Here is a 26,142-nt window from a genome sequence, read left to right as displayed (position 1 = left end):
GGAAAAAAAATACCCCTCTGGGTAATGGCTTTCCTAATTAGCATTAGAATTAAAATACCTTGATTTGAGTTAGATTTAGTTCCATGAACTGTGTTATGTAGTTGCAAGATTTTGCTCCAGGGCATGTAGGTATCCCCAGAATACTTTATTTCAAAATTCTGAAATAGCCAGAGAGCTTTGTTCATAAGAAATCTAGCTGTGAGTAGCTGCGATGGACCATTGCTATCTGTAGTGTGTTGTCTCATACATACTCTCCCACATACTCTCTAGGAGAACATACTTATCTGTATTGCATTTACAGTCTTTTATCATCATGGTATTTTGGCTAATTCCTTAATTTCTCTCTGCTGTGTTTGCTTCCAGTGTCAGATTTACCTGTTCAAAAGAAAGACTGAGTATTTATGAAATGCATGTAATTATCTTATTTACCCAAGGTATACCATAGCATCTAGGCAGTTTGGGTTTTGCTTTAGCCTTTGTTAGTTTAGTATATTTTCATGTTAGGTGGTTGGAAAGTAGTTCTGAAAAGATGTCTGGGACCACTTAAGTTTTTATCGACTTTTCACTACTGAATCACCAGAACACTTTTTTTTTCCAGCTGAACATTTACTTGTATATCTTTAAATTGTGCTAGTCATAGAGCTCTCTCATTTAAATGAACATTTGTAGGAAAACAGTATTATTAAATTGAAATTGTTTTTAGTATGTGAAATGTTTATTTACTCTTAAGTGTCCTCTATTATTAGCACTACAGACAATAAGTGAATACTGCAATATTTATAGTTCTTAAGGGTTAATGTGATTTTTTGCATTTATATGTGGCTATAGTGTATTTCTTTATTCTTACTTGCCTTGGTAGAAGGATGAAATCAATCATTGCTTGTTGCTAATTAAAATGGAACACCATAAAGTGCTCTTGAAAGTATTCAGTATTCACCCTTTCAGTTTGTTGTTAATTACTAATCAGAGAGAATTTTTTCCTAATATAGATTTTTCCTTTTCCTCTTTAAAATAAACATAGCCCTTTCTTTCTTCACTCCCACAAAAAAATCCCCCAACTCTCCATCCAATCACAAAAACTAGAAAATGATGTTAGGTAAAGAAATGTAATAAAACCTTAAAATATGAAAATAAAGTGCTCAGAAATTTAGCAAACAGTAGAGCTCAGTGAGGATTTGCCCTTCTATTTATACTTTATGGAACAGACTTTAATTACACGATCTCATAATAATCTTGTGTCTTGGGAAAGTTATTTCAGAGGCTGTTAAAGCCTGACATTAATGCTGATTAACTGTCCTCTCTTAACTTCAGGTATGGGTGATCTTGTTCCAGAATAAAATTAGCTATGAATGGAATTAACAGGAATACTTGATTAGGTTTAATCAGGGATAGCTAACAACCGTAAGTCCAGTTTTTATATCTCTCTAAATACAATTTCAAATCTGTAAAAAGAACAATGTCAGGGTACTGTTGTAGCTGATGCAGCATGGAGCGTGAGTTACTGAGGCAGTCCAATAATTAGGAAACACAGATACCCCTGACAGAAACGCTGTTTATTTTAAGGGGTTTTATCTTATTAAGAACATTATTTCTTTGTTAAATGAGACATAGTTTTGCAAAATGAAAAGGAATTTTGTTGTGCGTTTTCCAATGCCCTACAGTTTGATGGGAGACAGAGAAAGACTATTGTAATGCAATTGCACAGGACCTGTATTAACACTGGTCATAATTCTGTCATCCTCTAAAAGCTGTGATTTCGCGTGTTTTTAAGACTATATGATATATAGGTACTTTATTTTATAAAAGGTGATTGATCACATGTATATAATATAAGACAGGAGTTTGGATTACCTTCAGCTTGGCTATGAACTTGATGACTTAGTCAAACACAGCAGTCTAAAAAATGAAGGCACATAGCTTTGCACCCACCCATTTGTTTGTGTGGACTCTTCTGTGGTACTGGCTGTATGATGTTAGACATCTTTGTGCTTGCACAGCATAACTTTCATCGTGTGTGCTTGACAGGAAAGTAAAGAGAATAGCTTAGTTAACATCAGTAACAAGGGTTCCTTAGGATACTGCCTGAATCTACCTTGGGTTTTTGACTTCAACAAAGAATTTGCAACAATACAAAAAAGCCCTTTGGGTTTTACTTGAGGATGCTTAGTTCACTCTCCTGAGAGGCAGTAGAGACCTCAGCCCCTGAAGAATATTAAAACATTTTATTTGCATTGGTATGATTTCGACAGAAAAACTTGAACAAATTTTACCAAAATGAAGAGCTCAAGGTCTGACCTTTCAAGGGAGGTCATAGTTTATCATTTTCTCTTGGATTGGCAAAAGGAGGAATTAAACAGCTTTATGAAATTTGAAGATCTTACTATCTAGGTCTGAGACTACAAAGGGCATAAAGAAAAATGACTGAGGAGTCATTTATGAGCTGTGCTCATAACATCTATTTTTTGTTTATGTTTCAGGGTACCAACATGCCAAAACCACTTTAATTCAATTCTACTGAAATCAGTTTTTTTAAAGTCTTAGGCACATCTTCTATACATTTGAGTATATAGATGATATCCCTGCTGAATATTTTAATTGGAATTTTCAATGTCATGATTTTAATTGGAATTTAAATGCCATGATTTTATCACAGAATTATAGAGCAGAAATCCATGCAGAGGTTAGTTTCCATTGCATTGGCTTTGATTATAGCCTAAATTTCACTCTATTAACAATAACCTACTAGAACAAGTAGTTTTTTACTGAAAAGAATTCTGGGAACAGCGAACACAAAAATCAATAAGCATTCAAAATCTGAACCTTGAAAAACTACAATGTACTGCATCATGTCAAAACTGTTTAATGAATAACTGACATTTAAATTAAAGCAGGCATATGGTACACTGGTTGCTCATCTCGACGCTCTTCAGTATCATTAGTGTTGTTACCTTCTTGAGCTTTGTCACAAAAGAAAGTTTGGTTCTTTATTAATGACATAAAAAACATATTCGTGTCTCTTATAGTTAATGGTATTTTTACTGTTATTTCCAACTATTTCAATGTTCTCTAGTATTTAGATATGCTCTAGGCAACTGTAGATACTGGTGGAAAAGTATCTTCCTTTATGCATTTTAACTACTATGAAATTCAGGTAAAAAGCATGTTATTATCTGGGAAATTGAGGATATTTTTCCAAGCTGGAAAAGCATTTGCATTGTTTCTTCTGCACTTACTAAGGTACCAAGTGTGTCCACTTGTTTATGATTTATACACAATTTAAAATGTGCTGTTTGAGAATGGAGGCTGAGTCTTTTATTCCTAGAAAAACTAAAGCAAAGCCAAGCAGAAGATACTTTTAAACCAATTATCTACAATATATGTCTGTTTTCTCTGCTTTGGTACTTACTGTCTGCTTTCCAGTGCTTCAAAATTTAATAAGAATTTGCAACAAGGGACACTAAGGGCTGCATACGAGCATCGTTACTTGCAGAAGGATCTCATTGGAGTAAACTAGAGATATTAATGAGAAATAGCACAAAGATTTATTTAATCTTTGATTCACTAAAAAAATAATATCTGCCACAGACTGAGGGTTTGTATGTTATTGCGGATGTCTTTTGTTTGATGTTTATCTTTTATTTGAACAGCTTGTAACAAGGCATGCATGTTTTTGTCTTGCTTTTTTCCCCCTGTCATACCTTGCTTATACAAATGCAGCAGGAGATGAAGAAAACAAGCGTACTGGAGTTCAGGAGTCAGAGGTCGAGGCAGGTCTGTCTGACCACAAGTGCCTATCTCCTCTAGATATGATTTCCCCTGAGCACATAGGGAAGCTTTACCAGCCAGCTTGTCAATATATTGAGGAAAAAAACAGTGAAAATTTATACCACTTTATGAAAAAACAACACAAGCAAGTTCATTGTAGCATAGTTTATTTACCAGTTGTGAATGCTTAAAATAATACAATCTGAAAAAAGAGTCACCTAAGTTTTTAACTTTTTTTATCCTTCTCTATGAAAGTACTCCGTCGTAATATACTTAGCAAATCTGGGTGGACATTTTTTAGATGTGGTGCTCTCTAGTTTGCATTTATTATTTTTACAAACAGGGAAGTAAATGCTATTGTATCATGACATGTTTTTTTTTTCTTCGCTTGTGTAGGCAAACAGATTATGATAAAAATAGTAGGAAACTGCATTACATGGACATCCTTAGACTATTTTGTATAATGTCCCTCATCCTGCTTGGAAGACAGTTCAGTTGGTAGTGGGATGAAAACTGATAATTCTCAACTCAAATACCATGTGATTAAAACAGAAAATTTTGACTTCTAATTTCAGAAAACATCCCATACACATTCAAATATATGCAGAGATCTAAAGATTTTTTCAATCATTTTTCTGTTCTTAAGTTTCTTTCTCAAAGGAAGATTCATAAATGCATAAATTTAACTTTTACATGCATTGTTAATAGGTTACATTCTGTTATCCATGTCAATAAATGTCAAAAGTGTTGGAAGCATGGCGTGAAAAATGATGAGCTGAGCAAGAATCACATTTAGTACTAGCTGGTAGGAAAAATTACTAGCATACATATGTATGCCTAAAATGCTAAATGCTGCTTAAAAGTGTAAGTGCCTGAATCTCGTGCCCTGAACCCCACTCCCATTGTTATTTAAGAGAAGAAAATACAGATTACTATTTTCTTCTACAAAACAAAGTCAGGACTAATTACTGTGAAGGACTCATTATTTGTTCAAAAATCTGGATGCTAGAGTAATTTCAAGATTTGGGAAGTGAAAAGAAGGTTTATTTTTTTTTTTAATTGTAGTTCTCACTTAAGCATCCAAAGTGTCCTTTAAGATCTTTGCCTTCCCATTTTTCATTATAGTACAATTTACTTTTTTCTTGCTTTTGTTATGGTTTTGTCACTGTGGTGTTCTGTGGTGTGTGTACTGTGCATTCTTCATTCTGTGTGCTTTGTGATAACTCAAGCATAGTGCATGGAGTTGTGCTCACTTAGCTTACAAAACATTTGTGTGTGCTTATAGTTACGCTGTTTGTCATAGTAGCCGTTCCAGTTGTTAATCATCATTGTCTATTTTTAATGTTGTAAAGATGAGGAAAAACATCAAACCCCACCTGTTAATGGGCGAAAAGGCAAGTTGATTATGATATTGCTTGTGAATTGTGGGTGCTTTAGAAATTTTACTTATTTTTTGCTGCATGTGTGTGTGTTGCTTCGTTCTACTAGCTCAAATTAATAAGTTCACGTACGTTCAATTTGTTTTACTTCCTCTATATAATTATTTTCAACTGTGATTTAAAAATATTTCTTGGAATCACAACCTCCAGATTTTTATATTTTTACAGCTAACTGCATTGCTGAAGTTATAGTATACACTACATGTGATCATGTTAGCTATTTAAAACTAGGGGGATAGTTTCTGTATTTCTTCTCATTTTGGAATTTGCGGTCTGCCTTGCCCTAAGAGGCCAAGTAGTTTGTAGACATCTGCAAAATTGTCTGCATTGTCTTCCACTTTTTACCAGGTCTATATTCTTTTACATCCTTTGTGTATATATTTTACAAGTTTGGCATGTTTTAATCTGACTAGCAAAAATGGACCATTTTAATTATCATATGCTGACAGAGAAAGACTTAAGTTATTAGCAATCATTTCTATTGTCTAGTTTGTATTATGTTTGATATCTTCTTCTTTTTGAAATGCTGTAGATATAAGCGTAATTCAAAGCACTGAAATGTTAACATGGAGATTTAGTTTTCTTATCTAAAAAATAGAACAAGAAAATTGCAATGAACAGCTTACTTTGAAGTTTTATGTGAGTTCGTGCTTCTAAGTTGCTTTGATTGTTTTGAAGAAATATGTTACTATTTTTCCATGTACTTCTAAAAGCATATTACATTTAGACTTTGTCTCATCAATATCTTCTTCCACTGAACAATGCATAATCTGGACAGTGACTTGGATTTATTAGCATTTGGATATTCATTCTTACACTTCCATCTGTACCAGAAGCCCACATGGGGTACAGACCCAGCTGCACTATTTTGGACTATTCCTAGCTCCCTACTCCCTAGAACAATTAATTTAGCAGAGAGAATACAGAGCTCAGGAAAGCAGGGATTGAGTTTTGCCTCTGCTACTTCATTCTGTGGGAGGGAAAACAATTTTAACATGCCCCTTATTATCAGGTGTAGACAAGACAGAATGAGGTGCCTTTGCAGAGAGGGTGCCCTGTCATGAGCCCATCACAGCAATGCATGGGGTCACCTCGCTTACTCTGGTGGCTGTGCCAGCATAGTCCTGAATGAGTTAAAATGCTGGGAATCTGCTGCTGTAATTGTAATGCATGGCAAATTACCAGATAGTTCAGTGTCACACTTTTAAGATCTAAATTCCAGTCATAGTAAAGTTGTAGACTTTCGCCACTCATTTGACAAGGCTGACAAACCAATAAACTGTGATTTAGTCAGGCTAAAGCTGGTTTTGTTCTCAGTTTATCTTCTACTCCTTCAACAAAAACAATATTTTATATAATTAACTATAGAGCCTGAAAGATGTCCATTGCACAATAAAACAAATTGTACTAACCTGTATTTAAGATAGTTTCTTTTCATATTTTTATTAATTTCTCTAAGGTGTCCATTTCATGCTTTAGGAATTTCTTCTGCAGAGCTCTTTTCTCCAAGAGAATAATCAGTGCCTAATATTTGATTTCTTACCAAAACCACTATTCCTTTCCAATTTTCCTCAGGTCTTTTGCATTTCTCTTGCATGTATTTCGTATGATATCTTTTGATTATTTGAGTTCGTGAGTGTGGTGGTTTTACCCCCACAAAAATCCAATCTCCGAGCTTCTCCCCAGCTTCCCACAATTTACCTCAACACCGAAGAGAAATTTTCAGGCAGGCCCACCTCTGTATTGGGGAAGGGAAATATATACATTTATTCCTATACAAATAAATACTGTACAAACTAAAAGCAACTATATATATATACAATATTAACACACTTCTATCATCCCTTGAGCCCCTCCCTCAATCTGTTCAGGAGAAAACCCTCAGGCTGATAGGTAAACAGTCTTTCTGTCATTGGGGTATCAGGGAGAAGGGTTGCGCTGATCACCCCCCACCAACCTCCAGCTCTTTACTGAGGTCTTTTCTTCCTCACAAAGTCCAAGAAGATAGCTCTGAGTCCGTCCTCCTTGGTTCCGTGCCAATCTCTGCTGTGTGACTCTCCTTCCATTCCGTAGCTGCTGCAGTTCAACTCGGCTTGTCACGTGCATGTGTCCCGGGAATCATTCCTCCTCCGTCAGTTTTCGGCTGCCCCCAGCCAAATTTCTGCAGGGCACCCTCCGACCCTCTCTCTGGCCTGTCTCCAATTTCGCCTGGAGTTTTTTCTCCTGGCACCAAGCTGCCTTCTCAGCCTGTCCTCTTTGGCTCAGCTTCAAAATACTAAAGCCTTACATCCACTCCCACCTACAGTGAGGGGGAAAAGCCCCCACTCAGATTTCGCTACAGGTGTTCAGTCCAGTTATAACTGTCCCGAGCTGCCCACAGCCTCGCTGCAAAGGGGGGGAGAGGGCTTGGCTGAAGGCCTGCCTTTCTCCCTCTTACCTCAGCGGCTGTGAGTCTCTTCCCTCACAACACATACACACTCCAATGCTGCCTCCAGCCCTGGCTTGGCCAGAGCTGTGGGGCCCAGCGCCCCTCTTCCCGGGGGGAAAGGAAGGGGGCCCTACCACCCCTGGGCCCTCACTCACACACACACTCAGACACAACAGCAGATTGACTGCCAACTCTGCCAACTCTGCCAACAGTTTAAGGTTGTTGTGTATATCTAATTTTCCAGGAGCGAACACGAAGAGCTGTGATTGGTTCTTCAGGGGGAGCTCTCCTGGGACCTCTAGGCCTCTAGGCCCCCCCCCCCCCCCCCTCCTGGGGGGGCAACTCAAGCTAAGACAGTGGGGAAAGGATCCAGGCAATTCTGTCCTTTACTGTCTTAATTTAGGGTGCATAGAAGATGAGGTAGCTATCAAAGCAAAATTTTAAGCCCTTCAAGTTATCAGTTCCCTCACTCTCTAGAATATTTTATGGGATTACATTACAGCTTTGTCTCTATTATGGGAATCAGAAATGCCTTCTAGTTCTCATCTCCCAGACAGAGAAGCGTCTGGAGCCTATTTGTGTCTTAAGTCTGTAGCAAGACTAGACCCAAGTCACTGAGTCCTCCCCCTTTTATGCACTCTGGTTTCCACATACATGGGAGCCCTACCACTCTGTGAGCAGTCTGAATGCATGGAGGAGTAGAACTGAAAGTGTGCTGTATTCCAAACTTGTTGAACTGTTTAGACACAATCTAAAGAATTTATGTGACTGAAGCCAAATTAGGCAGAATAAAGGGGCCCAGTCAAAGAAGTGATGACAGATCAACCTGCTTAACTGACTTGCAGAAGTAGTGTTCGAATACACTTTTTTGAAAAACAAGCATGTAGCTGTCATGCCAGAGGGCACTCTCATCCTGGTGACTGACCTGAGCATCTTCTTCCATCTAAGACCATTTGGATTCCTGAAAATGGGGCCTACATTTTGCCTGAACTACTAAATATGACTGCCATGAGTCTCTTTTGTGCTTTCTATTCCTCTGGCCGCCTGACTCTAGGCTTCACTAAGAGACCACAACAGCTTCTAAATTTTGCATGAGAAATGATACTGAATGTATTTTATGCGTGCTGTGAGAATACTTAACATATTCATATTTGTTATGAGCACCTAGAGAAATACTACATTTTAATTAAATCCTAGTTCAAGCAAAATAAGGTTTAAATAAGGTATAAATCTGTTCAGACTGTGGTAGTTGTAGACAGGCATATAACTGCAATCCGCAGGCTGGGAAAATACTGAAATTAAAAAACCCACAACACAACACCACAAAACAGTAGAAGTAAAGTACCCATAAGATGTTCCAGGTAGAAGAACCTACATTCTCTTGAAATTTGTTATATCAGCAGCTATTTTACAAATTTAGCTCTAAAACTATCTGGGAAATATGACAGATGATAATGAGTCTAACTAATAACTTGTCAATAAATACCTTCAAATTTGACGTATTTATAAAAATGTGAGGTTGCATCTTTCAAAACTACATCACAATATTAAGTAGCATTTCTAAAACATGGCAATGGGATGTCATTTTGTCTCCTTGTTAAACACAGTTTGGTTACTAATTTAACATTTTAATAAGTAATGTGGAAAAATAAAGCAGGTATTTTGGTGCAGAGAATATTTGCATGTAAAGATGCATGTAAAATTTGCATGTAAATTTGCATGTAAATTTGAGCAATAAGAAAACTTATATGTTATTAATTATTAGTAATTGATGTTCAGAAGAACCTAGAACTTTCTGAAGAAACAAATCTATATTTTTCATCTTTGTGTAAGCCATTTATTATATTTTCTTTATTGGTTGGTATTAATGCTTAAAACTGCTGGCTTAGTTTCAGAATAATTTTTTGAACTAAATATTTTCTTGACATTTTAGAATTATGCCATGAGCTTCAGTCTTAACTGCACTGAAAAAGGGTAGAACACCTGTGATTGCTTGCAGAGCTTTTTTTTTTAATGTGTGCGTGTGTGTGTGTATGAGAGAGAAGCAAGATTATACAGTAAAAAATTATCTTTCTGCATTGAAAATGCTTGAAGGCTAGCTATAAGATTGCACCTTTTTCAGTAAATATAAAAATAACATAGAAAAAAGACCTCAAACCCTATACCAAGCTAAACCTTCTGCATTCTGCAGAGTGCATTTGTAGGCTGTTCACATTTTCTTGCGTGCACAGAGTACTTGCTGACACCCAAGGAATGGTAATGCAAACTGAGGAGAGATTATGGAAGAGAGGTGTAGAGGAGAAGCTTGTATTTTACTCCACATTTAGTTTGGTCATTCCTTGTAATTTTCCTTGTTTGAATTCATTATTCATTAAATTCTGGAGATATTTTGGCTTCCTTGTGTTTACCTTTTGCAGCAGTATGAGGATAACCATACCAACACTTACTAAAAATCCGTCTAGCCCAGTGTCTGGTCTTCAGCAGACCAGGTGTGGATACTGGGGGAAAGGGATATAAGTAGGACAAGTAGAGCTGCTCTTCTGGGATGTTCCAAATACTCCTGTTGATAAAAGGGGTCAGCTGTATCGCATCCGTGTCTAACGTGTTTCAGGCATATAACCAGAAGAGGGAGCAAAACTGCCATATTTTAAAAACATGGCAAAAGATATGAAACAAACAAAGAAACCCTCCCCATGCCCCAAATGATCCTGGGAAAAAAGCCTTGATAGTGGCTTAAAAATAATATCTTTGTGTTATTTAAATATACGTTACTAAATATTAATGTACTCGTTTAATGTACCATTAACTGGCAGTATTTTTTCTTCTGTGTAACCTGGAGTATTAATGTTTTTCTGGTGTTTCTTCGTGTTTTACAACTCTATTATATTTATAAAACTCTGATTTTTAGCTAAAGGTAGGCTATGACCTCAATGAGTGCTATTGCAACAAGTGTTCTGTGGGATCTTGCTTGAGCATATCTACAATTTTTATTAAAAATAAGCATAGAAGATTCAAATCAATTTATTCCCCATATAGAGGAATCCACTAGTAAAACATTTTAAATATAAATTTAGAACAGAATTGACTAGATTTGCAGTAGGGAATATGATGAGAAGAGACTGCTATGGGACTAGGCTTAAGTGATTTATAGCTACAAATAATTCATGTAGCCATAAGGTCAATTTGAAGAAAGCATTTCTGTACTAAAGAGTAACCTACAGTGCACTTTCATCTTCTTTATACTAATAACAATAATATGAAATGTTGCAGTACCTTTTATTGCTTACCTGATGACTTCCAAAGGGCTTTTAATGTATTCCAGCTGCAGTCCCAGGAAATGAAGCTCAAGGTTTAGAGTTTTTTTATTTTTTGTTTGCTTCAGTTTTTTTTGCAGAATGTGTAGTTCTGTAAGGATGATGAAATTGAAACAATAAATAGTTAAGATATGTCAGAAATTTTATTGGAATGCTGTATTCATTAAAACAATGATACAAGTGATGCTTAGATAGCCATTTATGAGCAACAATTTATTTAAGACGTTATAACATTTCCTGGCATTCATTTGTTGATTCTGTATATTATTTTCATGTGAAGGGGGTGTGTGTGTGTGTATGTGTGCACATGAACATACGTGCAAGGTGCTGTCTGTGCCTTTATATTGTCCATGCTTTGCCAGCATTCAGGACAATCTTCTAAGAAGCATTTCAGTTTTTGAAGGAAAGACGGATCATCATGTCTCAGATAAATGCCTTGTCCTCTAATGTACAGGATTATTCTGTAAAATATTCTTCTATTGTATGGAGAAAAAAATGTAGATGAACTGTTAATGTGCCAAAAAAGGAAGCTAAAAGATTATGTCCTCAGGTTGGCTGTGGAATGTTACTTGGAGGTCTTGGTCTGTGTTAGTCAGAAAAAGACTATGTGTGTTGTTACTTTTTTTCAGATATTGGATGAATCTAGTTTCTGTTACATTGGGGTAGGGGAGTATCAGCACTGTTTTACTGAGGCACCTGAAGGTTTTCCTGATGTAGGAATGACATCAGTTTGGCATAAAGTCTTTGTTGCTGACTTTGTGTCATTTGGAGTTGGCCTTGGTCCCATTAGCAGCATGCTGGTGGTGCAAGGTGGGACTGGATTCATTCCAGATATAATTTAGTACATCTGAGATGATTCACATACCATGATTTGAAGCCATTTTCTTTCACCTAGTAGAGGTTTGACACAGCTGAGGGTATTTCTCTCTGTGCGAACTCTAGAGATTGATGGCTCTTTTTAATTTTCTTAGGGACTTTGTTTTGTAAAATAAAACTTCTATGCAGTGAGTTTAGCCTTAACTAATTATTATTCTTCTATTCTTAATGCATGAGTTAAAGATCTTGAGTATCTGATTCAAAACAGTTTCTCAGCTTTTGACAGATTATCCCACAGTTTTAATGACTTCTTATTGGGCTGCTTTGTGTTTAAGAAGCACTAACCAAATCCACTTTTGATTTATTTTTATGGTAGTTGTCACCATACATTACTAATAACACAATTTCCTTCTGAGCATTCATTGCATAAAATTAAAAATAGAAAGAAGTTCTGAGGACTTTTCATTTGCAGTAAAAGATGACTAAATTAAGTATGTCCTAATGAAAAAGTGAAGACTTTATGATAACCTAATTAAAAGTCTAAAATGAGATATGCACTGATAAAAATTGGTTCACAGAAATTTTAGGTGCTGAAAAGGAGATAAAAGCTGGGGGGATTTAATGAAAAAAAAAAGACAAATTCCAGTAAAAGAGGAAATATATATAAATGTTTCAAGTAAAGGGTAGATATGAAAAGGGCTATTACTATTTGTAGTATAGAGAAAACAAGGGAGGAGGGAAGCATTTGCATAAGAAAACTTGTAATCATTAGCATCTGGTGTTTTGCTGCATCATCCTGTACTTCTGCATATTGCTGCATCATTCCAGTTCAAACCCCGAGCAAACTACAGTTTCTAGGTTCTGAACTGAATCAGGAGTTCTGAAAAGAACTCTGACTGAGAGTCAGAAAGAGGGAAAATCTGCATAAAGCTGGCGTGGAAATCACTGGGCTTCCTGATATTCTTCAGTATTTAGATTATTTGTTATATATCCTGAAAAAATCCTGTGTTGTAGAATACTGTTTGCCTACTTTTTGTGTTATTCCAAGCATCATCTCCACTATTTGACCTAAATTATAGCCTAATGGTACTTTTTTCCTGGAAGTGACTACTCCTTAAATGCTAAGGTAGTTTTACAGAAATCATTGAATTTTTTTAAGAAGACACTTCTGGACTCATTCAAGAAAAGGGAAGAATAAATGACATCAGTAGATATTTTATTGCTAATCATGTATTTTCATAGAGATAAAAGGAAGAATCACATTTTTTCTAGGAAGAATCATAATAAGATTTTATTTCCACAGTTTTGTAACAGAATGTTCCCTTTGAAATTTCTCATTTAGTACTTACTGCACATGGTACTTCAAAGGTGATAGTTTCTGTTTCAGTGTGCATATCTGTGGAGTCATGAAATCATTATAGTGACAATTTTATTGATGCATTACTTAAAGCCTACATCTCCATCCCTTTAAAAAATCAAAGCAGCCTTTTATAGGACAGCAGCCTTTTCTAGGACACAGCCTGTCATGGGCCAGCAACAGCCACAGATAAGAAGGCTGCAGGATGCCTACAGATAACAATTTTACGTGCTTATATTTTGAATGCTAGATATCCATAAGTCTCCTTTAAAAAGTAAAATAGTAAAAAGAGTCGTAGGCTAATGTGTCAATTTATTTTTGGATGTGTAAGATAAAAACTGTTTTCCATATCTATCATATTAGTCTCCACCACTACCTATTTATGTGACTATAAAAGTGATAACATCTGTGGGCACTGGTTGTGAGGTACTTCACATTGTGGGATCAGCAAAATAAGCAGATTCTTAACAGCCCAAAGCAAAAATGAAGTTTAGGGTATTGAATCTGTCCTGTTAATTGGTCTAGATTTGGTTTTGGCAAGAGATACCAAAACATTTAAAACTGATAATATTTTGTTAACTATCCAGTTGGTTAGAAGATAGAGAATTAAAGTGTAGGAAAAAATGTTTGGCAACCTCAGAAAAACTAACATCTTGCAACTTGAGAGAATGTAGTCTTTCTGGAGCAGTGGACACGCATCTATCCATAGCTTTTTCCCTGAGTGTTTAGATCAGAAATGCTAATTTCAGTTAGAGGATCCGTAATTAGAAAGACAGTTTTTATTGAGTAATTTTATCTGCCTAAATTAAAGAGTGAATTTAAATCAAATTCCAGATTTAGAAAGCAAGTCCAACTTGGTTTTATCTTAAAAATTAATTGTTAAACATACTTTGTCAACTTTAAGTAAATATGCATTACTGCTCTTTCAGGTTTGGGGTTTTTTTTTGTTTGTTTGGGTTTTTTCATGTTTTGGTTGGTTGGTTGGTGTCTTTTTTAATTATACCTTTGTAAAGATGTTTTTACCAAAATAGTTCTAACTTCCTTTATAATTTACAGAAACACAAAGATAATGCAAGAAGCTATAGAATGTAGAGTAATAACTTCTAAAAATGGACCAAAATATTTTGTAAACAAGCCTCTGTTTTTTATACCAATTGTTAAATATCAAAGAGAGCAGAATATTTGACAGGTTACATAGATACTAACTTTCATATAAGATGTTCTGTTCCAGAATGTTTAAGATGTGTACTAATTCTATTCACCACAGGCCTCTAAGAATGAATCTGAATTTTTGCCATGTTAATGATAATACATTTATTTAGATCAAGTTATCCCAAATGATATTAGATGTCTTATAATGTAAGTTACATAATATTTCTGATTTTTTTTTTGGTTTGTGCTAGAAGTAACATGGGAGGACCAGCAGAAAAAGGTGAATGGTACAATAACTGATGACAAACCATTGCCGAAAAAGAAACACCATTCTGAGACAGGTTTGTCAGGGTTTGGAAAACCACATGAAAGCATGAGACTATAAAAACACATTTCATGCTTTTGTAATGCGTGTGTGCTTGATGTACCTATTTTTTTCACTTTGGTGTGAAATTTTTAGTATGTAGAGACCATTTAGATTACATAGTTCTGTTTTAGAATAGCCAAAATAGATCTGCTTTTGTAAAAAATTGTGTTAGAATGCACATGCATTAGAAAAGAAGTGTTCTGGCACAATATTAGACTAAGCCTGCTTTTTAGTTTCAAATTTTATTATGACTTATGTGTTTGTAAAAGTCTCAGGGATCCAAGTATGATTTATGCTGATTCTTATTTAGTTGACCAAACCAAGGTATCTACTGCATGTATGGTGGAAAAATCGTCTTCTAAAGACTTGAATCTGAAACTTTATTGCACTATCAGACATGGCAGAAATAATGTTGTGATATAATTTTTTATACAGACTGCATTTGATATCTACATACAGCTGGAGTTCTTAAATCTAAAAGAACTCTTCGTTCCTCCATTTTGAAACTGTCACAAACTTTTTTCACCCCAAACATCAAGTTCAATTATTCAACTATCTTTGTTCCTACAAATGCATAGCAATAAAATTAAACCTAGTAATAGCAATGATGATGATAATAGTATTGTTCTGTCTTCTGCTTCAGATAATGAAAGGTCCTAATCACATTAATTTATGCACTTGTGAAAGGCAAGCACACTGTAAGGTGTAAAGAAAGAAGAGAGAGGAGAGCAGGGAAAGGAAAAGGAAAAGGGAAAGGGATGTTTATATAGCAGGTTTCATCCTATATTTAAAGGTTGATCCACATTTATTTGAGTGAATGGGAATTTTTGAGTTCCAAGAATACCTATATTTGATTCTGGGGTGCAAATATCTCTCTATTGGGCATATTAGTTGTCTCATTCTAATAACAACATTTTTACCAATCACAGAATTTAAAGTTTACAAGATTGGCCAACTGTGTCACCTCCTAAATTAATGCTGTAGTCTCAGTTTTAGGCTCACCCTACATACGGATAATTTCCAAGATTTTTGTTGAAGCTCAACTACTGTACAGCTGAAAGTGCAAGAGTCAGAACTGAAGAGCAGCAAAATCTGGCTTGACTCTAACCTGGGAATTAGGAAACCTAGCTAAAAGGCCAGACATGCACTTGCATTTCCTGTTCCCTGACTTTTTGAGGCATCAGAGGAAGTTACAGGATAAACCAAGAACTACTCAAAAGAGTCAGGATCAGAATGTGATGTATCTTCTTTTCCAGCTGTTTTAACTATTGCATGACAGATTCAAAGTACAATGCCTACATATCTTCACTGTTGCCTTTCCAGGTAGAGTTTTGCAGAATAATGCCTCTGCCCAGACTTTTCCCTTACATAATAGCTAAGTAAGAACAATATCTCCATCTCCCAGCTGAGGTGGGCTTAAAACTATGATCTAGGCAGATACATATTCATAGCTATCAGCAAAAGCTGTTTGGAGTCACCTTTCCATTTTTTAGAAACAGGAGACATATTTTCTTAGGTGTCTGCTCTTGAGGCATTCTAGATTTCTGAACACGAGTGAAATCTTATAATCATATGACAGAAAAAAAACAGGCAGAAGAATAGAAATCAGGAATCAATTATGGACATTAAAAAGATTTCACTTTAGAAGTGTTTTGTATATTAAAATATTTATCTGATTTGTACCTATTTTTCCCCTCTGTAACAGTACCACTGATCTCCAGTGCTGCAGGGCATACACAGAATTGGTTTGGAAAGCCACAGTCGCAATGTAAAATTCTGGAATGGATACAAAGTTGAGAAAAAAATTGTGTCTTGCATTCTACAGTCCTAGGTCTTTCTTTGATGCTCTTTGACAAGAGCATAAATTCTGCTCTGATTTATGTTATTAGTAATGTCTTCCATGGTATGTTTGCATGAGTCAATGATACATGAGGCAGAAGCATCTGAGGTGGTTCTGAACACTCTGCAGTGGGCACCAAATAGCACATACCTCTATTCCTCAGGTGCTTTTCCAAACTGACTCCCTGTTTGTCAAAAAGCCCTATGTATGCAAGTGGTAGGAGTGGAGGAGTACCAGTGTAACTAATCAATGCAACTTCCAGGACAGGCATTATCTGCTATTTGTGGCACGCTACTGTTCCCTATAGACTTCCCTATTACAATCAGTAATTTTAAAGGAATGGTAGTCAGGACATCTAGAAGGAGGTACCATAATGCTCTATTCACATCTGGATGTTGAGATATATTGTATCTATGACCATGATCTAACAGTGATGCAGCTTGACAGAATCTACCTAAGGAAGCTTCAAATTCCTTGAACCTTTCCAATATGGGATTTAACCTCTGAACAGGACTGCATTTTCTTTCATCTGAGAATGCTTTAAATATTCTGTTAGCGCAGAAAACAGCACAGTGAATACTAATACAAGTCTCTGGATGCAGTTGGCAGTGTGCAGAGAGAAGCAAGCAGGAATAGGGCCACTTCATATTTCTGTTGCCATGTTTTGGTTTCCTTTCCACACAGTGTTTTTTCTGCTGTAACCTGTTATGAAAACTCATCCTGTCTTCAAGTACAGCTTGTTAAGAAATTAACCTAACCAGTCACATGGAAATAGCCATAGCACAATTATAACTAAGAAAATCTGTGAGAAAAAATAGATATTGATTACATAAATACCATGAATGAAGAACTGAGAACTGTGAATAAATTCTAGACAAAAACATAAATAGATAATAAAAATGATTTCAAAAACCAGAAAAAAACCCCAGTAATACCCTATCAGGTGAAGCATTAATATTCAAGAAATATGGATGACAAGAAATGAGATGAGCAAACTTGTTGGCAGATAATTTAAGGACATTAAATAAAGTAGCAAAATGGTTCTTAATGTTTCAGACTTTTTAATGGAAGATGATGATAAAATTCTTCTTCCTGAGTATCAGAAATCAACATGTTTTCTTAACAGTGCCTGTAATCTCCAAGTTCTGATGGAATTTGCAGAACTAGTGTTCTGCATATTTCAAAGATTCACTTATATTTATGCAAAGATTTTGAAGGATTGGAAAAGTAAAACTGCAGAATCATAGGTAAGCAGAGCATAAAAATTCAAGCTGTATTTTGAATGTATGTGCTGTTCCTTTAGCCAATGCCAGCACTGTCAGAGCATATTGCATTCTCAGGACACCCCTGTGGAATAGTTATTTGTTCATATCTAAGGTTATTAAGCATTTTTACTTTGAGCACCCACCTCTGCCTCTGAGCTGGCATATGAAAGAAAGTGAATAAAGCTCTAGTCCTTTAATCACATTTCCTTTGTCAGTGAAAAGAAAAAAAATAGTAAAACCCCAGCATGCAAACATTTTTACATGATTTTGCATTTTTATGTGTAAGGTGTGAAGAGAAGTTGAAAAAGAAGCAGGGTATGTGTAGAGAATGTGTCCTGTACTGATAGAGATAAGGCTAGGCAGGATACTGTTTTTCTTAAAAAGCAATTCTTTTCATCTAGTGTCATCACTAGTCTCTCTTGAACATGTCAAGGTAATTTAAAAGGGAAAAACACAGGGTTTAGTGTATCATGGCAGCGATACCTATTTCTGTTACCTGTCAATTGTTTCTGAAGTGTTCAGTTGGTCTCACTATCCAAAGTTTTGGAAGCTGAATGCAGTCTATCAAACTGTGTCTTCATCCAGAGATAACAAAGGTAATGCAGAAACTGCCTTCATAAGTAGCAATGAAAATGCTATTGGTTTTCCCCTGTTTTTCCTACACAGAGACAGTAGGTTTGATGGTTATTATCTGGAAACCATTCTGTAATGCTTGCATTATCACTGGCTGTTGAAAAGATTGTAGTGTCATCAAATATCCAACTTTGTCACAGACACTTCGGATTTCTAAGGAGCAGTTGAAGAACAGAACCATGGTAAAGTGCTGACATATTTTAGTAAGACTAAACAAAAGGAGACAGAATAGTTGAAATGGTTTTATACATCTCAGAATGGAATGAGGTAAAAATGGACCATACTTATTTGGAGGGAAAGATATATTTTTGTAATATGGAAGTAAATTAAAGTTTTAAAGGAATCACAGCAATGGTAGCTTAAACACAAGAGAAAATACCAAGTTAATGTGTGCTTACAAATAGTAAGTCTTTAGATGGGTAGACTTGGCTTTCAGTTTAAAGGGAATCATGCCTATTTTTATCTCTGGAACATTTACATCTCTCTCCTGGGTGGAAGTATTGCTTGACTGTACATAGAAAGAATCTTTCAAAAGTAACTGTAATGTGACTAAAACTTTTAATTTATCTATTACAAGGAAGTCAAGTTTTAGTATTAAAACAGTAGTCAAAGATAATTCAAAATGAAGTGGTGTTTATTTTAAAAGAAGTTTGTAGGCAGAATTGAAAGAATGATAGATTGAAAATTATGAAAAGGGATATATGGTTAGAAATGTGAAATAAGTGAGGATGGAAAAGATATGTAATTGTAGGACAGAGAGAGATATATAATTTTCTTTTCAGGACTCATAATATTTCCAATCTAATATGTAACTGTAGTTCATTAAGATTTTGAAATATTACTATTTTATTTTTTCTTTCCTTATAAAATTAAAATGTAAACTTTTTTCAGAGAAACAAAATCATAAAAACTCTCTCTCTGAATTCTTCATTTAGCTTATCTCTTGAGACTTATGAAAAAATAATGCAGTCTACGTGGTTTCATTTGATTTAGAGAGTTCATTCTTCTGAGAATATTTACAATTTCTTCTTGTATGTTATTTTCTACCTTCTTCTCTACTATCCTTATCTTTGGGTAGGAATAACACATTTTCCATACTTACTATTTTTATTTATTTTATTTTTTATATAACTTATATTACATATGTCCTATATTACGTAATTGCATAATTAAATGTATTGCTTTAGTCTTCTTGTATTTTCTTTATTCTCTGACTATATTTTTGAGCAAAAATGTCAGCATACATTCAGTATACAACTGTGATTTTGTGTATACAGATATATTCTTTAAGATAAAGAACTAATTTAACTAGTAGGGAATTACCTCATTAAAAAAATTTAGAAATGTGGGACAGGCTCTGTATCTGTTGTGGCTTAATGTTATTAAAGAGTATTATATATTACATATACTGATTTTATTCACATCTCAATGTAGTAAAATAGTCTTTCACTCTAAATCCTATTTTAATCAATACTTGTGCTCTTAGCTATACTGCTATCTATTCTATTTGTATCCTCAACATTGCAGAGTTTGAATGGTGTCAGGGAACATCTTTCATGACAGTTAAACGCATTATGTCATTCTTCACATCTAATCACATCCAGACTAATGGAATATATTTAAGAAACATGCAGACTCCATGGAGCATGTCTATCTTAGAGGCTCCTCCATGTTTTAAGATAACGTCTATTTGACCGTGCTATTGCACATCTCATTTTGTGAAGAGGCCAGAAATGAGGCTTTTCGAATCTGAGACTATATCTGCAGTGAAAGATCTTTGCTTTTTAGGATAAGATAAAACTGAAATTAAGAAAACCCTTGAGGGAAAAACAAGAGTAATTAACTTACATCTCTTTGTCTTATGCTGCTTTAAGAATTTTAAATGGATGCATTTGCCATGTGAAGTTTTTTTGAACACTGAATTCCTAAATGCATCTCTTCAATGAGTGACATTACTTACAATGAACAGTTCTGTATCAAAGCATGATAAAAAGATGGTACTGCGGGTTTTTCAGACTTACAGTGCAATACCTGTTTTTTATTTACTTTATAAGTTTATTTATTGAGAGTTTCATTTGTGTCTAAATCTGCATATAATACCCTTGTAGGTACTAGTCTCATACATCAAGGTGAACAATTGATCCAAAAAATTCTAATTCCACAGCAAACCAATGACTATTCAAAGGAAGACTGCCTATTGATATGATTTAAACCTAATAGAATTTCTGTCATTGTTTTATTTCTGCATTAAATGTATTTCTATCAACAAAGATCTATTTAGTAGATTAAAAACTACAGAGATAGAATTTTCTACCTACTATTTGGGATTTATGGCATGGCTTCTTAATTGGGAGAAAATGGATTAAAATAAGTGCTATTGTGTCTAAATTAATTACTCTATTAGTACGTCCTTCTTATAATTGTTAATTAAAAAAAGGTGGTGCATTACCATACCAAAACTTCTACTTATTCATTAATATTTCTATCAATTAATGCAAAAAGGTTATAATCCATTTATCTCAAGATGTGTTATCAGCTCATCAGGTATCTACAGTGAGAAGATATCTATTATCTTATTTTTTTTTCCTCTGGCTCCTATTAGAATTATTCTTCTAAAATGTTTGATGAGTAAAAACCTAAAACTGAAAAGTCTTTGTTACTAAGAATGATTTTTTTGCCAATTTGATGTGTAAATACTTTTTCCATAACAAATACTTTGCATAAAGGCTTTTAAAAATACAATTTTAAAAAAGTGTAGGTATATGTGACTGATTTTTATGCAAATACTGGTCATTTGATTCTAAAATATTCAAAGGGAACTTCCCTGCTATTCAGTCGTGTCCCACTGACATTGGTAGAAAACCTGCATATTCCAAATTTGGAAATAATGGGATTCCAAACTTGCTTTGAAAATCTATACAGAAGGATTTATGTTAATGCCCTGCTATGTCTCAAAGCTGCTCATTCCTATGGATACTGAAAAAAAATAAACAGTAGAAGGGGGTCGTGATAGAGACTTCCTAATAACAGGCTTGCTATAGTAGGAGTGCCACTTCAGGGCTATAGATATGTAATAAAACACATTTTCAGAACATTTTAAGTACTTTTAGCCGTGTTTTGGTGATGCTAATGATGATTTTTTTTTTTATTTGACAGTTTCAGTAATTATAGTGAGACAACATTAATATGAGCTGTAACAGACCATGGAGAAGTATATCTTTGTATTTGCTTATTTGTATTTCATACAATGGATTAATTATAGTTGCCCAGAAAAAAAGATACTTATATGCCTTTTTTTTTTTAACTTGCAAAGATGTAGCAACCTTAGTCAAAACTGACAGCTGCTATGCTTTCATATTACATATCTCATATATAGCACTTAAGTGTGTTCGTCCTGTAAGAAAATTTAATTGCCTAAAAATGCATTCTAATTATGTATGTTTCAACCTTGTTTTTGCAACAAAGTTTTGGTACAATCCTGGCATTTAAAAGTAGATGAAAACATAAGCTACCAGCTATAGTATAAAATTGTTTAAGTATAGAACATAATGGTTATCAGATGAAATTTAGTGTTGTCTTTAGCTCTGTTGATTTATATTGATTATTCTAATTTTGCATTTTGTCAATGTTATCTCGATGTTGACTGTAAAATGCATACGCAATTATAGCTATTTTTTGTGGTGTATGAACTTACCTAGTATCTGCAGTGTTAATGAATTGTGAGCAGTGTTTGTGACTCATTAACAAACTGCATGCTGAAATTAGATCGAGTTTATAGATTTTTTTTCTTCTATTTCTGATGATTTTTGGAAGAAAGCATTTGTTCTCCTGGCAAGAGTAGATTCACAGTTCTTTGTAATTATTCTTACTTTTCAAAATGAATTCCTCCCATTCTTTTGCTGCAAATAGATTTTCAGTACAGAGCATGACACTGTCCCTCAGATGTTCTCCATGTCTGAAATAGCAGTGTGTTTTTGAATGTGAAGTAATAAAGTAAGTAATGAGACAGTTGCTTCGGCATTTGACTTGCATGCATTTGCAGTAATTTAGATGTCTGTGAGATGAGAGTAACATTTGGTTCTGAAAAAGTGTCCTGAATTGACCATGAGAGTTAATAGCTACACAGTCTCTTTTCCCACATTCTGTATTTTGGGCTTGATAATTTTGCCTTTGGCAAAGTGTTACAATAATGCAGTCCTTTCCAGAGTGTGTTATGTGGATTCTGAAATTTCTGAGCTTGTACATACTTTTTGAAAAAAAAAAAAAAAATGTCTTTTGCTTTGTATACTTTCAGCATAAATTATGATAATTTAATAATTGAAAAATCTAGTAATAGACGTCCCATTGGTGACATTAAACTGAGTGCTCAATACTTGAAAAAGAAAAATAATACTTGCATTAAAATAGATAATATTCAAAAAAGGTGAACAGTCATGAACAAAAGTATTTATTCTAGTTAATATACCTTTTACTATCCAGCTTTTTCTTCAGCTTCATTGCAAGGATTGACTTTGCTGTCAGTTATAACTTTTATTATTTCCTCAGCTCCTCTACTAACTCTGTCTTTACTGTTCTTTTCCAACAACAGTAGTTTAACCACTTCTTCCTCAGCTTTCTTTTTTTCTTCTAGTGTCTGTTATTTTTTTCCCCACTTACTAACTCTGCTCTGCAGACTTCTCTCTAAAACAATCTTTGGCCCTTTCCCTCAGTGTCAGTTTTAACCTTCTGAATACATCCTCTCACGCCCATCTCCTTTGTCTATGTCTGTACATTACACGATGTGATCACAGAAGAAGCGGAATCATCAAGGAGAAGAAACTCAGGTCTGTCTCTTCTACTGCTTTTCTCTGTGTTATTTTTTTCATTTTACCTTTTCTATAGATTTTATCACAGCTCACCTCACATACTTTTCCCTCTCTTCCCCCTCAATAAATTGGCAAAATATTGGCAAGCTGTAAGAACTTAAGGTTAAGATACTTATGTAATTTTTATCACCTATAAACTATGTACTCTATAAAAAGTGATAAAAGGTAACTGATGACGCATATGCCATACCTTAAGACTTTAAACTGATTTGATTTCTATCATATCAGTTCTTATTCCTGTCTCAATTATCTATAAATTAGCCTTTAAGCTTCCAACTAGCACATGAAAATAATCTATAATTTGTTTTATCTTTGCATTTGCATCTGCCACAAAAACTGCAGAAACTCTTATATAACTAGTTATTTTTGACCCTGGGGAGGATATAATTTCAAAACTGAATAATTTTAGTAAGTTAAATTCCAGGCACTGAAATTTCAAACTTAGTTTGAAATTAGTTTCTTTGAATAAAAACTATTTCTGTTTTTATGTAAAACATAAGGTTATGATAACGTGAGAGCAAGAAGACCCTAAATACATTGAAGGACTTCTAATTTAGCTGTATGAGGATTTTATTTCATATTGTGCATTATTTATGATTTCTTCTTTCATATAAAATTTTCATCTGCCATTTTATTGAATTTTCTATGTACTTTATACTACTGACAGAGAACAAACATCCAGCAAAGCATCCTAGCTTTTAAAATGCAATAGTTGTTCACATTTCCCTGCTTGTTCAGTTGGGGTATGTAGAACAACAATGAAATTCCCCATATTTAAGTTAATTAAGTTCATCTATAAAATTTCAGTCTTACAGTTATTGTGTCAAAGCTTTAATTAATTTCTTGTGCCTCTGCTATTATCCCAACAAATTAGAGAAACCACTTAAATGCAATTTAGGTTCAAAAATCTGTGGAAGTGTTGGGGTACATTGACTGGTCCATTAAACTTAGGTGACATTTAGTCAAACACTTTTGTCTTTTCTCTACTGTGGCTGGCTCCTTCAGAACTCACTTTTACTTTTCATACTAATCTTGTCCTAATCAGAGCCAGAGATTATCTTTACAGAATCTTTCAGATGTTATTTGCTGTGGTTTTCTTATTAAATAAATCTCAAGATAGAAATTGCTTAAATTACAGGGTAAAAAATATTAAGTATGGATAGAAAAGACAAACAGAAGTGTGTTCTGGATTTTCTCTTTTGTAAACCACTGCTATTAGGAATTAATAAATTATGCTGTAGAAAGACTGTGTTTACTTATCTTGTGCTTATGATCCTTTCTCAGTCCCTGTGCAGTGACTGCAAGTCTCTTTTATTACAAAAATGAAATCAGATGATTGGGTGACCCATTTCATATCTGTTCATAATAAAAGAAAGGAAAGTTGTTGACCTTCTCATTCAAGAACCTGCCTCTGAGTTATTGATTGAATCAATATATTGAATCAAAACATGGAATCAACCCATATCTTTCTTGGTGTTGGAAGAAATCAGACCTTATAATAGTATCTAAATAGTATCAGAAAAAAACCACGTATTTTCAGCACCTATGTTTCTTGAACATGTGTGAGTGGACAATACCTGTGTATGATTAACTTCTTTTGACATTGAAATTCAGATACTCTTCTGCAAAACACTATTTATTTCACAGTGTTAAGTAAATGTATGAGGCACTGATGAATTTAATTGTCTAGCACACAAATGCAAAAGCATGATCAGCACTGCAGTTGCAAAAGTTGTTATTACTGCCCTTAAACTCAGGAGAAAATTGTTTTGTGTATAGTAACATACTTTCAAATGTGCATTTGATATGGGCACTCTTACAGGTTTTACCTCAGAAACAAAGTAGCTTACACATTTCAGTACAAGGCACTTTGAGCACAGCTAAAAAGACAGGGTGACATTTCAAAGGCATACCTTTAGAACCAGGTGTTTTCCCATTGCTTTAGAATTTGCTTTAAGAAGTGTTGAACTAGAATTACCCATTTACAGGTTTCATTAGGAAATTCATCACGGCTGGGCTTTGCGAACGAAGATTTGGGAAGGGCTCTACCCACGTTTGTTGCAAGCACGTTGGTGGCTAAAAAGGCCAATACAAGATAGGCATGTCCGGTTGCAAAAGGCATTAGGAAATTAGTTTCACCTTATTTATCATACTACCAAACATTCATGTGAATGAAAAGATTAGCTGTTGATTTAAGGTGTTATTACACCAAGTGATGTTGAGAAGGTTAAATATCTGAATATGTGCCAATTGTATTGAAAAAAAAAATAAATTTGCCATTTCCTCTCTGTGGATATTATAATCTCTAATTGCAAAAATGAGAAAATTTTATTTCTTCAAAAATGTCTAGGTTCTTACTGAAAAGTTTTATGAAAGCACATGCAAAGCTTATGCTGCGTATTTCAAGAACAAAAGCAAGTTCAGAAGGCTAACAAGCAAAATATTTTATGATAAATTTTGTTATCTGACAGCAGTAGAGCTTGATATCATCCTTAAAGACAAACCCCCGTTTTTCTTGGGTGAACGAGGAGCTTTGCAAAGCAGGGGGTTTTTTAGATTTCTTTTTTAAATCATATGTTGGAAATTATTATGTTTCATAGGTTTAGATATTGTGACATTTACATATAGTGAAAAGTGTTGGGGAGATGTCTACCTGTTCACCTCCCCATGTATTCAGTATGAGAAATGGAATTAAGGCCCTGCCTGAAGAAGACATCTTTATTCTCATCAGTAAGATGGTTCAGACCAACCAGTTATCATTGTGCCAAAAATTACTTGTAATTGCGAGTAATACTGTGTTCTTCAAACATAGGAAATACAGAAAACATTCTTTACCCTTGCAAAATTAATCTAGGCCTAGATGTGAGTTGACTCAGACATGAGTAAACTGCCCAAAATTTG

The 26,142-nt window shown here is 34.6% G+C and overlaps 1 protein-coding gene across 50 annotated transcripts in view; it reads left to right on the top strand.

Annotated features, from left to right (window-relative positions):
- The window catches only part of RIMS2 (regulating synaptic membrane exocytosis 2), a 456,898-nt gene that overhangs the window by 324,755 nt on the left and 106,001 nt on the right, over nt 1-26,142 (top strand). For 33 of the 50 annotated variants that reach the window (XM_032680574.1, XM_032680663.1, XM_032680634.1 and 30 more), the window contains one exon: nt 23,167-23,199. The exons of the other annotated variants lie outside the window; for them this stretch is intronic. In XM_032680574.1, coding sequence (XP_032536465.1) covers nt 23,167-23,199 — 33 coding nt within the window. The remainder of the gene's footprint in view (nt 1-23,166; nt 23,200-26,142) is intronic. 50 annotated transcript variants of the gene reach the window in all.

Source organism: Chiroxiphia lanceolata, chromosome 1 (assembly GCF_009829145.1).
Source record: "Chiroxiphia lanceolata isolate bChiLan1 chromosome 1, bChiLan1.pri, whole genome shotgun sequence".
Taxonomy (NCBI): domain Eukaryota; kingdom Metazoa; phylum Chordata; class Aves; order Passeriformes; family Pipridae; genus Chiroxiphia; species Chiroxiphia lanceolata.
Note: the sequence above shows the minus strand (reverse complement) of the source record. Positions and strands in the feature narration are given on the sequence as shown.